A 13,326-nucleotide genomic window follows, 5' to 3' on the forward strand; every position below is an offset into this window, starting at 1 on the left:
TTGTTGTTCTAATCAACAAGCCAATAGAGAAAAAAGTGATAAAGTTGTGTCCTTATATCATAATGGGTCAGTGTCAGAAACCAAAGTGCAGCATGTTCATGTTTATGACCTACAATCTCCTAATGACTGTTACTTGAACTTCACTCCTCTCTTCAACATTGAGAGCGGTTTCAAATTATGTGAGGCTGCTGAGTGGAGTTCATCTTGATACTGGGATTGTATAATAGTCCATGATACACAAATGGCACGGCTTGTATAGTCTCCAACACAGTGAAGATATCTTTATCAGCAATCATTCATATCGATAACAGATTCAGCTACTGTTAACCACTTGTTGTTAACCACGTGTGTGCACGTTGTTTTTCAGCCCGATGTGTCTTGATTGATTGATTGATTGATTGAAATATTTATTAACAGTTTGCAGAATTACAGTACATTTCAAGCACAACTCAATACAAAAGACTGTTGAGTGAGTAACTGTGAGTGGACGACCCAATAAAGCATTACACTTGTTCAATTCATCAAAACAGGAGGGATTGACACTGGAGCAGCTCTATTCAGGTGCTAGTACAACAAATGACCGGCTACATATATCATCTTGCATCATCAAGCAGTGAAAACAGCTGGGCTTGTAGATCATCTAAAATAGGGAGCTAATCTACAAGCCCGTAATGTGGACAATGTCTTCTTATGTCATACTGTCTCTCATATGAATCACTCACTCACTCACGCACTCACTCATCCACTGATCCACTCACTCTCCCCCAATGAAAGAAAAAGAGAGAGAATGATGTCATAGCCATAGAGGAGACAAAATAACAAGACAAGGTCAACAGGCAGCAGTGAATGACCTCACTCCAGTCCAGGCCAGACTCTCCAGATTCTGGCTCTGAAAGTAGGCCTATCTATATATAGTAGACCTGCTTTAATCTCACCAGCCCTTATATTCTTGCCATTTGATATAGTATTACTGTTCTCAGCACATTTTGCACTAATAGGATTTGTTAATTAGATTGTGATTAAGCATTTAAACCTGTGAGCAGTACCATGCCTTGTTAGAGTTTGGCAAACACGCCTCATTAATACAGGGGAAACTAAATTCAACGTTTGGGGTTGTTTTAGTATTCTTTCAGTTTAGAATGAGCCTGAGGTTGTTGGGTTCTCTGAAAGTGTGTTTCTATAAAAAAGGTATTTGAATGTTATAATAATAATGTTATAATTGAATATATATATATATTTACATATATTTTTTCCACTAAAGTTAGTGTCCTTGAGCAAGACACTGAACCCCTAATAGCTCATCAGGTAGACAGCTGCAATCCACAAACGTGCTCGCCGAAAGGGTGACAAACCCACCCAGACCTCTACCGCAGCTGCATCAGGACAGGAGCTCAAGTGCACCAGTTGCCCGAAAATCTGTGAATCAAGGATCGGATTATACCAACATGAACGTGCCTGCCGCAAAGCAAAGCTAAAGGACCCCTAACTCTAAACTCCTCATATGAAGAATTTGCCATTGTGTGTGTGTGTGTGTGTGTGTGTGTGTGTGTGTGTGTGTGTGTGTGTGTGTGTGTGTGTGTGTGTGTGTGTGCGTGCGTACAGCAGCCTGCAGATGAGCTGGGATACTGCACAGATATTTTTTTGATCTGAAGAAGTGGAAATGCCTAGGAATATGTGATGTAACATGTAAGCTTTTTTCCCCCATGTTTGTACTGTAGGCCTATGTGTTTCTTTCTTTCGCTATTGTGTTCTTTGAATTTTGTTCAAAAATGTATAAAATGTTAAGTGACACAAAAAAAAAGAAGTGGAAATGATCATCACTCACAGCTGATATCCCTGGCATATCAAATTAATCTCCATGTGCAACTCAAGCCACCATACACACACACAGTACTGAGCACACACCCAGGACTTTAAGCAAATATCTTATAGTCAGATGGGTACTAGGGATGGGTATTTGGACCAATTCTTGTAAACGTGTAACCTTTGGAACCATGGTTAACAGTCTATGACATCATATCAATACGTTGCAGTCCTATTTGTGGGCAGTTCAAATATAGGGCATAAGATTAGATTAGATTAAATGTATTGTCACTGCACATATACAAATACTTTGACAATGAAATGAAGACATAAAACATGTATTGTAGCATACATTCATGGGTCTATATCTCATTCTTTAAAATATTATATGAGGAACAACATTAATATAACAATATTATATTAATATTTGAGTGATTTATCCCAATAATTCTGTCATTTTATTTATTTTTTATATTAATTCATTTCGGTTTAGTGATTTAGTCCTAAACGCTAGCCTATTATTTAGTCCTAATTATTGACGCACATTTTTGTATGTGGGCCATCTGAGTCATGTTACTTGTGACTGCACTGTGGCAATGGTAAGAGTGGCTAAGGACACAGCATGCCCCCCTCTCATGTCACTGTCAGAAAATGCCTCTCATTCAAGGCAGCCAGGCCTCAACACAGTATTCAAAATCACATCAGATAGCCTATGTGTTTAGCATATTAGCCTACACATACATACATGGCCTTATGACAGTATCCATCCTCAATGACCATCCTGCAATAATTCAAAATGGGTGTATTGTTTTTATTTTCTGCTAGAAAATACATATTTTCCAACTGAGCAACACCATTGTGCGTCTGTGTGATGAAGTTTATTTTTCCCATAGCCATAGACACTGTGCAAAATTGTCTGATGGCATACGCAAGCTGCTTGCTACCACGTTGCCCATGTCTGCTGTTCCATCAGCAGCAGTCCAGTATCAGGTGAACCAAGCTGCTGCAGAGTGAGTCAGCATTCCAGACATTCTTTCCACAGTCAATCCTTCCGTGGAATTACCCTTGTTAGTGCACGGGTTTCCGGCCCCTTTAAAGCTGATTTGGGTTGCCTACAAAGCTACCGCTATTGGTAGCCCATGTCTCTTCTTGAGGTCGTCTTTTCTACCTAAAAGTGCCATTATTCTGCCAATATCATGGCTGTCATAATAGTGTTAATTATATGGCCTCCAGTTCTGTAGGCTATCAACTTTGTGGATCCTCTGGTAGATTTAGTACTTTTAAGGTTATAATCTGAGTCAGTGAGTCCGGAGTGAGCCTAATGCACTACTAGAGAGTGTGCTGGGTCATGCGTGGCAGTCACGGGTGTCGTTGTGGGGTGGAACACTTACACAAATCCAGCAAGTTCAGCCAAAGTGCTTAACAAGATCTCAATAACGAATGTATGACGCATGCAGAATAAGATTTCCGCCTTTGTATAATTAATTATAAGTCCATTATTGTCCTAGGTATTAATGACTGTTTAAATGTGCTAAATTACGCACTCTAAATAACCTTTGGTTTATAATAATGGGGGAGGTGGTGGTAGGAGTATGCTGCAGCTGCATTCACATGGAATGCCGCGGCACGGAACGGTAAAAAAATATTCAATATTTTAACATTGATGCCGCATTGCCGTCTGCCATTACTGTCGCCGATGATTCCTGCTGCCGTGCTGTCCTGTTCCATTTACTGTCCTGCTCCCGTCCACTAAAATGTAGTCCGGTTTGCCGTCTTACCGCTTGCCTGATTCCATATGAATGCAGCATTAGCCTGCACAGTTGGTGTCTGATGCTACTTTTCTATGCACCCCTACACTAGGCCTGCAAATTGCAATACAAGCTAAACATAACTCCTTTTCAAAAAAATTAACCATTAAAAGAATATTTCACTTTATAAATGTATAAATACAAAACATGAGCATGGCATTGCAAACTACTTTTCTACCATGGTATTATCACTGAACAGAAGTGTTTTGTGCTTTGGCTTTACCTGCATACCACAGTCATACTCCCATGGAGGCATGATTGCTAATCTGGTTGGATTTCTTCTCCTCTGAACCATTAAAAGGATACTTCACTTTTAAAAAAAAAAAAGGTTTATCGTCTACTCAGGGTTTTGTGAACACCCCAGAAAGTTTTTTAGTTCCTTGATTCAGTATTTAAATATACATTTTAGTTTAGTTTCTTTCTGGTGACTGATATTGCCCTTCTAATACATGAGGGGTTGTCTCCTCCGCTGGCTCTTCCCCCTCATTCTTTTCCAAAAACAATTACATAATGTGGTATGTTGTATGAATAAATACAGTATGACAAGAGAATAAAATGGCCGCTCACCGTATGCATATGGTCAGTTAATTAATGCAACATAACAATTAGACACTTTTACCACAAACAAATATCTTTATTCTCAAACATACTGTTGACACACAGGTACAAGAGGTATCTGCACTTGCAAAAACAAAATTCACTAGTCCATATCAGAACATAACAAAGAGAGCGACAATATGGAATGTCATCCTTGTCTCCATTTCGCATTTGTTTATTTTATTGGTATTTTTTCTTTTACAAATATTAGTTTCAAATAAATAGTTTCTATATTGTCTTTATATCTAATGTTCTTATCAATATATTCTCTTCTTAAGTTGCTGTTTAAGGAATGAAGAGGAGTAAAACAGACAAAAACAAAGGAAAGTGACAACAGAAGGATATCATCCCCTTTTTATAACACCAATTCAAAATGTTTCTGGTGCAAAATAATACAGGGGAGAAAAAGGGCTGAAAAATCCCTTCTTTTTCTACACCTACATCATCTTGTTCTTCCACCACAAAAAACAAAACAAAATAAAACAGTTGATGCTGTAAATCTAAGCACCCCCAATGGATGCATACAAAGCCTGCTTGTCACTGGGGTATGCAGACTTAATTGGGAAAATGTAAAATGTCCCACACAAAATAACTAAGTTGTCTATATTGCTACAAGGCTGCTGACAGCTACGGTCAGCATGTTACAGTCAGTCCCCACTACTATGTGCTGTGCTGTTGGGGAACGGCAGTCTTTCAAACGTCATCCCCCAAAAACCCTCTTTTGTACAGGAAAAAGCACCAAAATCAGACCTAGAACTATGATTGAGCTTCAATTTGTCTCTGTTCTCTTTCTCTTTCTCATTCACAATTTATTTTCTCTCTCAGAGAGCACTAACAGTAAAGATTAACTAGTCTGTAACAGAGTAGGAGGGGGGAGGGAGAGTTCTAGGATGCTACAGAAGTCCAAGTGTCTGTGAACAGACAGTCAAGTCTCATACAGTATTTCAGTCCCGAGACAGGGAAAAGTGCAAGGAAGAGCACAAGCGGTCCTGTCCCATATTAGGAATGGGGAGGATCGAATCTGTGGGCCCTCTATCTGACCCGGAGACATCCCAGCCATCTCCTCCCTCTCGTGGGGGGGGGGGGGTGTAGACCTCCATATGGGCATTAAGAGAATGCACCATTCCAGGTGTAGGGCTTCTGGTCAGCACACTATTCCCGGATGCCGTTTCGAGAGCATGGCAGCTCCCGGCTTTAGTCTGCACCATCCTCCAGCTGGGAAATGATGGTGATCAGGTTCTGAAGGCCAAAGATGTATCCGCTGTCCTGGCCCTCGTGGACCACACTGTCCTCGCCGTAGTGGCGGCAGGTGGTGTGGGCAAAGTCAATCATGCGCACGTCCACCGCAGGGCTGCTGGCCTCCGTTACACTTCGGGATGAGCGGCCCGTGCCGCCCTTGCCACTACCTCCGGCCACAACGGCGCTTCCACCGGTCGCAGAGGAACGGGGGAAGCTGAAGGCCCCCTCTTCCTCATCATCATCAGAGGGCTCGTCCTCGTCACCTTCCTCTCCACCCCGGTGCCTGTGTCTAGCAGGGGCCCTGGGGGGCTCGCCATCGTAGATGATGAGCAGGGAGCTGGAGTAGAAGCGGTAGGACTCGCAGGCCTCCAGGGCAGCCTGCATTTCTCTCAGCCGGCGCAGCACCGGTGACAGCAGCTCACGCCTCAGGCAGCTCCCATCACTTAAAAACTGATACAGGGCTTCCTTGAAACCTGCCAGTGTCAGCTTACGGCCGTGGTACTTGTTCATGAACATCAGCTGGCCTGAGTCTGAATGGTACACCTGTAGAGATCAAATACAAAACATGAGCATGGCATTGCAAACTACTTTGCTACCATGGTATTATCACTGAACAGAAGTGTTGGGAGTGTTTTGTGCTTTGGCTTTACCTGCATACCACACAGTCGTACTCCCATGGAGGCAGATGTGCTCTGCTGGCATTTGCGAATCTGGTTGGCTTTCTTCTCCTCCGACGCATCATCGCCATGCTGCCGTGTGCCCATCTTCAGATCCAAGACACATGGCATCCTGTGACGCCACGTCAGGTTCTCCAATAGGATGAATTCTGCAATTGAGTTAAGGGCCAAACGACAATGGAGGAATGCAAACTAACATAGAATAAATGTATGTTTTCTGGCATCTACCCAGTTCATATTTAAATGACAAAATGGGTATTGTCAACCACCAGCTGCTCGGTGAAAGGATACTGTATTGGTTGCGGTGCTTGGCATTCTCCTTCATACTCTGCAAGTGCTGCTGGTGACATTTGAGACTCCAGGGGTTGTGTTTGATCTGGGGCACCACATTGCCTTTCTCCAGGCTGTAGCAGAGAACCTCTGCCTTCCTCAACTCCTCATGGTTGAAACTGCACCAAAAACAAAACAAATTTCAGAATTACTATGACAGCTCATCTTATAAATGTGGAACCATTAGCCTGTCAGTTATGTAGTGGCAATGGAAAATCATTTCATTTGTGACGGCCGTGTCCTCACTCACCTCATCATCTTCTCTTCCTTGCGGATCTGTCGAGTCCGGTCTTTGCTGTAGTTGTCGTTGTCCAGGAGCAAAACAGACTGCTTCTTGTTGCTCCACTTCAGCATCTTGTTCTTGGGCTCGCAGTCCGTGGAGGGGTCCTTGTTTTCCAGATCGGCGGGTTCACTGTGGAGGGGGTAGGCGATAAGGCAAAGGTTCCCCTCCTCGTCCCCTTCAAAGCTGACGGATACAACACCTGAGAGGGCAAGATGAGGGAATAGATGGGTAAGATAGGGGTTGTTGTTTCGTGGTGATTTAGTCAAGAACTGCCACATCAGTGCTTACCAACCATCTTGTCTCCAACATTTCTGTAAGGAAACAGATACATACAGGCACATACTACAAATACAAAAAAATATGCATGGGAGGAGAATGTCAAACAGATGCAGAAATTATATAGGAGGTTTGTCAGGTGCAGAAATAGAGGGCGGTGCAGCAGACGCAGCATATTATGCTAGCATGAACAGCCGATGTCATGTAATCAGAGCAGTGAGAGCATACAGTATTATAGCCAATGGAACAGGAAGCAGAGATACAAACACCACAGGAGGCTGGAGCATGTTAGACTGACCATAGCCTGAGCTAACGTGTTAGGTTTCTGGTCTAGAGGTTTCTAGAGGTTTCTGGTACCGAGGCTAGTCTGACCAAGACCTTCCTTTATTACGGTCACATGACAAAATAATGTCCAAAACCAAAGATATTCACAGCCAGAACGAGATTGTATGATATTACACAATGAACATGTTCACACATGAATGGGCATCAGCGGCAGCGCGTCACAAAAAAGTCCACAAAACAAAGCAAAAGCTTTGGATTTTTGCACAGTCCAAAAGTCTTTTCAGGTTGGTTCTTCTTAAGTCTCTTGGAAAAGGAAATACCGTATTTAATTCATACAATTTGACAAACAAAAAGAATTATGTGACATAATGCTTCTAGAACAGTCCTTTTCTTTTGTACAGTAGACTGGTAATTTATGATACTTGAGTCAACAAACATGCACCCTGGTAACCCCGCAAAAACAATCTTTGTAAGGGGTTGTGTAATACACCCCTCTGTGCAGAGTAGGGGAAGTGTCACCACACACTGCGGAGTAAACAGCACAGCTGCAGATACAGATTACAAAAAAACATAGACCGATACAGCAATAGATAGAGGAAGGGAGTTGTGACGATCAGTAGGAAAAAAAAGAGTCAGCAGTCAGAAATATGGCTACATAATCCTATTAAAAGAAGCAACCCAAGGCCAATCCAACCCTCTGCATTAACGCCAAGACAAAATAAACAAAACACTTATTTGAAAGCTACAATTTATTTGTAAATCCCTTGCTGGGTTACCAGTAACTGCTAATGGCAGGCCATAGGACCCAGCAGCCGTCTTTCATCCGCAACTTCAGCAGAGAGCAGCGTGCGCAATGATGTCACTGTTCTGCAGAATTCTCAGGCTGCTAAATTAGCTTTACACCTTCCCCATCCCCTCTGCAGTGTCATCACATCATGGAGGGGAGTGTGAATATGCCTCCGTACTTTACTTTAGAAGGGACGGGGTGGTCCATCTAGGTTGATGGTGTGCGAGTCAGAAGTCAGTGTTTATTTATTAATAACAGTGGTTCTCAAAGTGATTTCCAGGGACTGTCAGGGTTAATTTGGAGGGATCCAAATGGACGTTTTCAAGTCTGCAACTTTGAGAGTATGTAAGTGATACTCTCAGAGTTATTGGGCAAAATCGTGCATCGATAATGGCAGGAACCCTCCACTATCTGCTCTGTGTCCATGTCTCAAATCTTTTTTTAGTCCCATATGCTGCATTAATATGAGGAGTCATGTAACACGCCACGGGAGGACTTCTGAGCGCACATCTGAGGGCACACACCGAGATCAGAGACAATCTGGAACCGGATATATATATATCCACACACCGTCTAGCACCGTCTAGCAGCCTCCATGATGGAACTGAACCAGACATGGAACTCCCCCCCATCTGATCCGTCCTCTCCACACCCATGAAGAGAAACCTTAGCCGCTGTCGAGGCAGCTAGCCAGCCTCTTGGCTACTCATCCTCCTGGCAAGTGGTGGTTGTCTGTCTGGAGTTCACCGTCTCTAACATCTGGCTCATATACACAGTTCCTCAGGACGTGTGACACTCCAGTGAACTCAACATGTTACATAAAAGGACAATATCATGCTATCCGAAACGCTTTGTGATGTGTGCATGGCTGCATGCATGTGTCATCATCTCATGAGGTCCTTTGGTGGTTTATGTTTATCTAATCTACAAAATAATTCATAATAATAGTGCCTCAATTTATCTTGCAATGCTTCCTTTACAAAAATGTGGAAATATGAAGAGAGGAGTAGAGAAGAACTGAGCCATAAAGAGACATAAAATGCAACAACACCCTTGATTTGGGGGGGTTCTGAAACGGGTTTGTTTCGGTACGTACCTTTATACTGAGGGATGAACTTGCGCATTTCGGGAGGGAGGCTCTTGTAGAACTGGTGCTCGCGGGGGATGAGGGGCTTGCATATCGTCTGCTCCCCGAAGCGCAGCACGCAGGAGTGCCCCCCGACTTGATGCACAAAGGGCTCAAGCATCACCCCTTTTCCTCCGGGGTAAGGTGTCCCGTCGGCCTGCATGAGCGCTTCCAGAGCGGGGCTCATTCTTCTCACTCCGCATCGGACAGCAATACTGGGCGGTGGACCCACGGTGTCGGTGGCGAGGCGAGAAACTCGACCGCTGGTCAAGCTCCCTGTCCTGTTTCTTTGCAAGCTTAGCTCACTAGGAGGCACTGCTGGGTCTGGTCTGGTCGCCTGCTCACACACAGCAGCAAAAACAAAGGGCAGAGCAGGAAGGAGATAGAGAACACAGAAAGAGAGGAGGAAATCCTTTAGTTCCCTTCGTCTTCCCTGATTTCTAGTCCACGAGAATGTACACGAGTCCTCCGGTTGATTTAGATTATTTTCCCTGTGTAAGTAGGTATAGAAAACGCTTATTTAGACGGTTCCGATGCTGTACAAAACGAGATCGTTGGCGAATGGCGATTACTTTCAACTGACGTATGCTCTGCTGAGCTCCAAGGGACAAAATGATCTTTCCCGTCCCTTAAACTCCACCCCTACCCACAGCCGGCCTATCACAGGCCGCTAACTGTCGCTGGGAGGGGACACTGTACCTAGAACAGGATCAAGAGGTTCAGGCAAACAAAGAGGAAAGACGGATAGGGGGAGGGGAGAACTGGAAAAACACTACAGACAAAACACACACTCACTCAAGGCATTTTACAAGACATAAACACTAAACACTAGTAAACAGACATGATGTTATGATCCGCCGACTTATATATAAACATTCGTTTAAGCTATAGAACAGATACCTTTTTCTGTAGCAATCTAGCAACCTCGTTTTTTCATGTTTTCTTTTCTCTCATATTAAGTTATCTTCTTCATAAAAGATGATTGGATGGCAGTAAAGTAAAGAAATTATAAGGATGGGTTGAGAGTTACCGTGTATTATACAGGATGAGTAGCCTAGCCTATAAACAACTGATTTGAAAGTGATGACACATTTGCAGGCAAAATTGAAACTGGAACACTAAAATGGAAGCTCATGAAAAATTGTTGTGGGGTTCATGTCTCCGTTTCTGTTTATTAAGAGCTGGAGACGGGGAGACCAACGTAGATTTCCCCCCTATTTATTTATTTACAAAAAAACATCACTTACACCCCTTAACAACAATCTATGACATAATAGCACAAATAATCAATGACCAAAAATAGCATTTCCCAGCTTATCAGTCCCTTGTCAATTGTGTTTAGGCAGATGGCTTCTTGGTTAGAGTGGGTGACAATATTATCACACGAAAAGATCAAATTACCTACCTAGGTTCCATCCTGGAGGCCAATCTTTCCGGTGATAAGATGGCCACCAACGTAATAAAAAAAGTCAATCAAAGAACAAGATTCCTTTACAGGATCTCCTCACTGGTCAGCAAAAACACCTTGAAGACCTTAACAGGAGCCCTCGTACAAGGTTTCTTTGACTATGCATCCACCTCTTGGTACCACAGCACCTCAAAGGCCCTAAAAACAAGGCTCCAGACCTCCCAAAACAAACTGGTCAGGCTCCTACTTGGCCTCACCCCCCGAACCCACCTCACCCCTGCCCACTTTGACAGGCTGGGATGGCTTAGGGTCAACGACAGAGTACAGCATCTTGCAATGGGTCTGGTCCACAAGATTCGATACACCACCAAGATACCCATGTACCTGTCTAAATACTTCCTTAATGTAAACGAAGTCCACACCCACAACACCAGAGGGAGTACAACAAACCATGTACAACCCAGATTCGGCACAAACAAGGGACTAAATTCTTTTCGCTCCTATGCCACCAAAATGTGGAACGCCCTACCAACAGTCATTAAGACATGTGAATCCCTTGACTCCTTCAAAACCGCTCTCAAAGGGCACCTACGGATGGCTGCAATTCGAAACTGGCCTCTGTAAAATCTGAATCCCCCCCCCCCACCCCTTTTCCCCTCACTGTATATGTATCTTTTCCCTTTTTGCTTCCTATATGATGAATTCCTGTTCTGTTCTTTAGCTACATAGAAGTGTCTATTTGTATGTCTCTAAATGTTTTGATGAATTGAACAATGTGGACCCTGTTGTAAACAAGTGTAATGCTTAATTGGGTCGTCCACTCACAGTTAACAGTCTTTGTATTGAGTTTGTGCTTAAAATGTACTGTAAATTCTACAAACTGTTAATAAATATTTCAATCAATCAATCAAAAAGTGTGTCAGCTGGTAAACATTGGTAAACCATTGAACTGATCAGTCAAATTAAATAAACTTGCAGCAGACCATTCGCAGAACAATACAATTTGCAATGATAAAACATGGGTGTCTAGAAACAGCTTTGCAAAAATAATTAAAAACCCTGGCACTATAGGCTAATAGACCTGCAACAAGATCCTATATTAAAGGGAAACTTAAAAGAAACACATTATGGTAACTGAAACTGATGTGACTGAGGAATCACTTACTCTGACTACAGGTCGAGACAACACACCACGGTAGTCCTGACAGACCTGAACTACCGCAGATGACATCAGCCCGCTCTCTGAACCATTTCCAACCGTTTGGGAAGCGGTTCAGTTCCATGAGCCAGAGCTCCAACATTTTTCATATTTATTACGATGTATAAAGAATAGCCGATCTACAAGCTCAAAATGTGAGCTTGTAGATCTGCTATTTTCAAATGGCTGAAATATAGGGTTGAAGTGGTTAGTGTGTTTTGTAATAATAAGCAAAATCTACAAAGTAACTAGTAACTAAATAACATTTTCAAATAATTGTAGTGGAGTACAATGGTAAATAGTAAATTGAGTAAAAGTACAATATTTGCATCCGAGATCATGTAGGCCTAGTGAAGTAGAATTGGAAATACCTCAAAATGGCACTTAAGTACAGTACTTAAGTATGATTACTTTCCACCACTGCTGAGGAAGATCTGAAAGTGAGGAAGGCACTTAATTGCATGGGGGGCCCTGAACTATTGAACCCCAACCACTCCGGATAAATCAAACGCTGCTTCTTCTATTCAACGGTAAAGTCTGTTCTCCTATGGCAGGGAATACTGGACCCTGAAACCAACCTTTTGTTTGTCAAAACAAAACACCACCAAGATACCCATGTACCTGTCTAATTACTTCCTTAATGTCAACAAAGTCCACACCCGCAACACCACAGGGTCTCAACAAACCATGTGCAACGCAGATTTGGCACAAACAATTTGTGCCACCAAAATGTGGAACGCCCTACCAACGGTCATTAAGACATGCAAATTCCTTGCACAAAAGTGCTCTCAAGACTCTAGCGGGAGCCCTAATTCAGCCCTACTTTGACTATGCTTGCAGCTCTTGGTTCTCAAACATCTCTATGTCACTAAAGACCAAGCTACAAACCTCCCAAAACAAACTCATTCGACTACTCCTCAGTCTGGGGCCCATGACCCATCTTGTTGCAACTAGGGATGTGCCGATAAGACAATTTGGCCGATATCGATATCCGATATAATTAATTGCCATTATGGCCGATAACCGATATAACCGATGTCGATATGATATCATTCTGTATTTAAAAAAATATTTTGAAAAAAGGCTGAATTAGAAAAAAGCAATGCCTCTTTATTCCAAAACTAGGGATGCACCGTTATTGAAATGTTGGCTCATATCCCAACATAAACAGCTTGAATGAAGTATTTCTTTTTAAATGTTCCAACTATTGACTTTTTCGAAAGCTTCCCCAGAAAACACTGATATAATTTGCAGCCTTCATCATCACAAAAGGATTTTTCAGGCTTTTTTAATTTAAATTTTTAACATAATTATAATAAAATGTAATATCTGCTAAATCTGCTAAATTATTTTACCGATATCAATTAATTGGTTTAAGGCCAATATCGGCCGATACCGATGGGTTTGCCGATTAATCTCCCATCACTATAGTTGCAACCCATTTTGATAGTCTAGGGTGGCTCCGGGTAGAAAAAAAGAGTTAAGCAATTGAAATTGGGACTGAAATTT

At 42.6% G+C, this 13,326-nt stretch overlaps 1 protein-coding gene across 1 annotated transcript; it reads right to left on the reverse strand.

Moving 5' to 3' along the window:
- Nucleotides 1-4,221: 4,221 nt before the first annotated feature.
- Nucleotides 4,222-9,728, reverse strand: ip6k2b (inositol hexakisphosphate kinase 2b). The gene is made up of 5 exons (XM_083771825.1): nt 9,182-9,728; nt 6,705-6,936; nt 6,416-6,573; nt 6,098-6,273; nt 4,222-5,990 (listed from the first exon to the last, which is right to left on the reverse strand). The coding sequence occupies exons 1-5, from the start codon at nt 9,396-9,398 to the stop codon at nt 5,403-5,405; spliced, it is 1,371 nt and encodes a 456-aa protein (XP_083627951.1). The 5' UTR covers nt 9,399-9,728; the 3' UTR covers nt 4,222-5,402.
- Between the last annotated feature and the right edge of the window lie 3,598 nt (nt 9,729-13,326).

The sequence above is a fragment of the Protomyctophum parallelum genome (genome assembly GCF_964188405.1).
Source record: "Protomyctophum parallelum genome assembly, chromosome: 8".
Lineage (NCBI taxonomy): Eukaryota > Metazoa > Chordata > Actinopteri > Myctophiformes > Myctophidae > Protomyctophum > Protomyctophum parallelum.

What these genes read in the sequence shown, in the direction of transcription:
- ip6k2b (XM_083771825.1), bottom strand. Translation starts at nt 9,398, where the DNA reads ATGAGCCCCGCTCTGGAAGCGCTCATGCAGGCCGACGGGACACCTTAC. An exon ending in GTTCATCCCTCAGTATAAAG is followed by an intron (nt 6,937 to 9,181) that starts GTACGTACCGAA and finishes TTGCCCTCTCAG; the next exon opens with GTGTTGTATCCGTCAGCTTT. An exon ending in AAGGAAGAGAAGATGATGAG is followed by an intron (nt 6,574 to 6,704) that starts GTGAGTGAGGAC and finishes TTTTTGGTGCAG; the next exon opens with TTTCAACCATGAGGAGTTGA.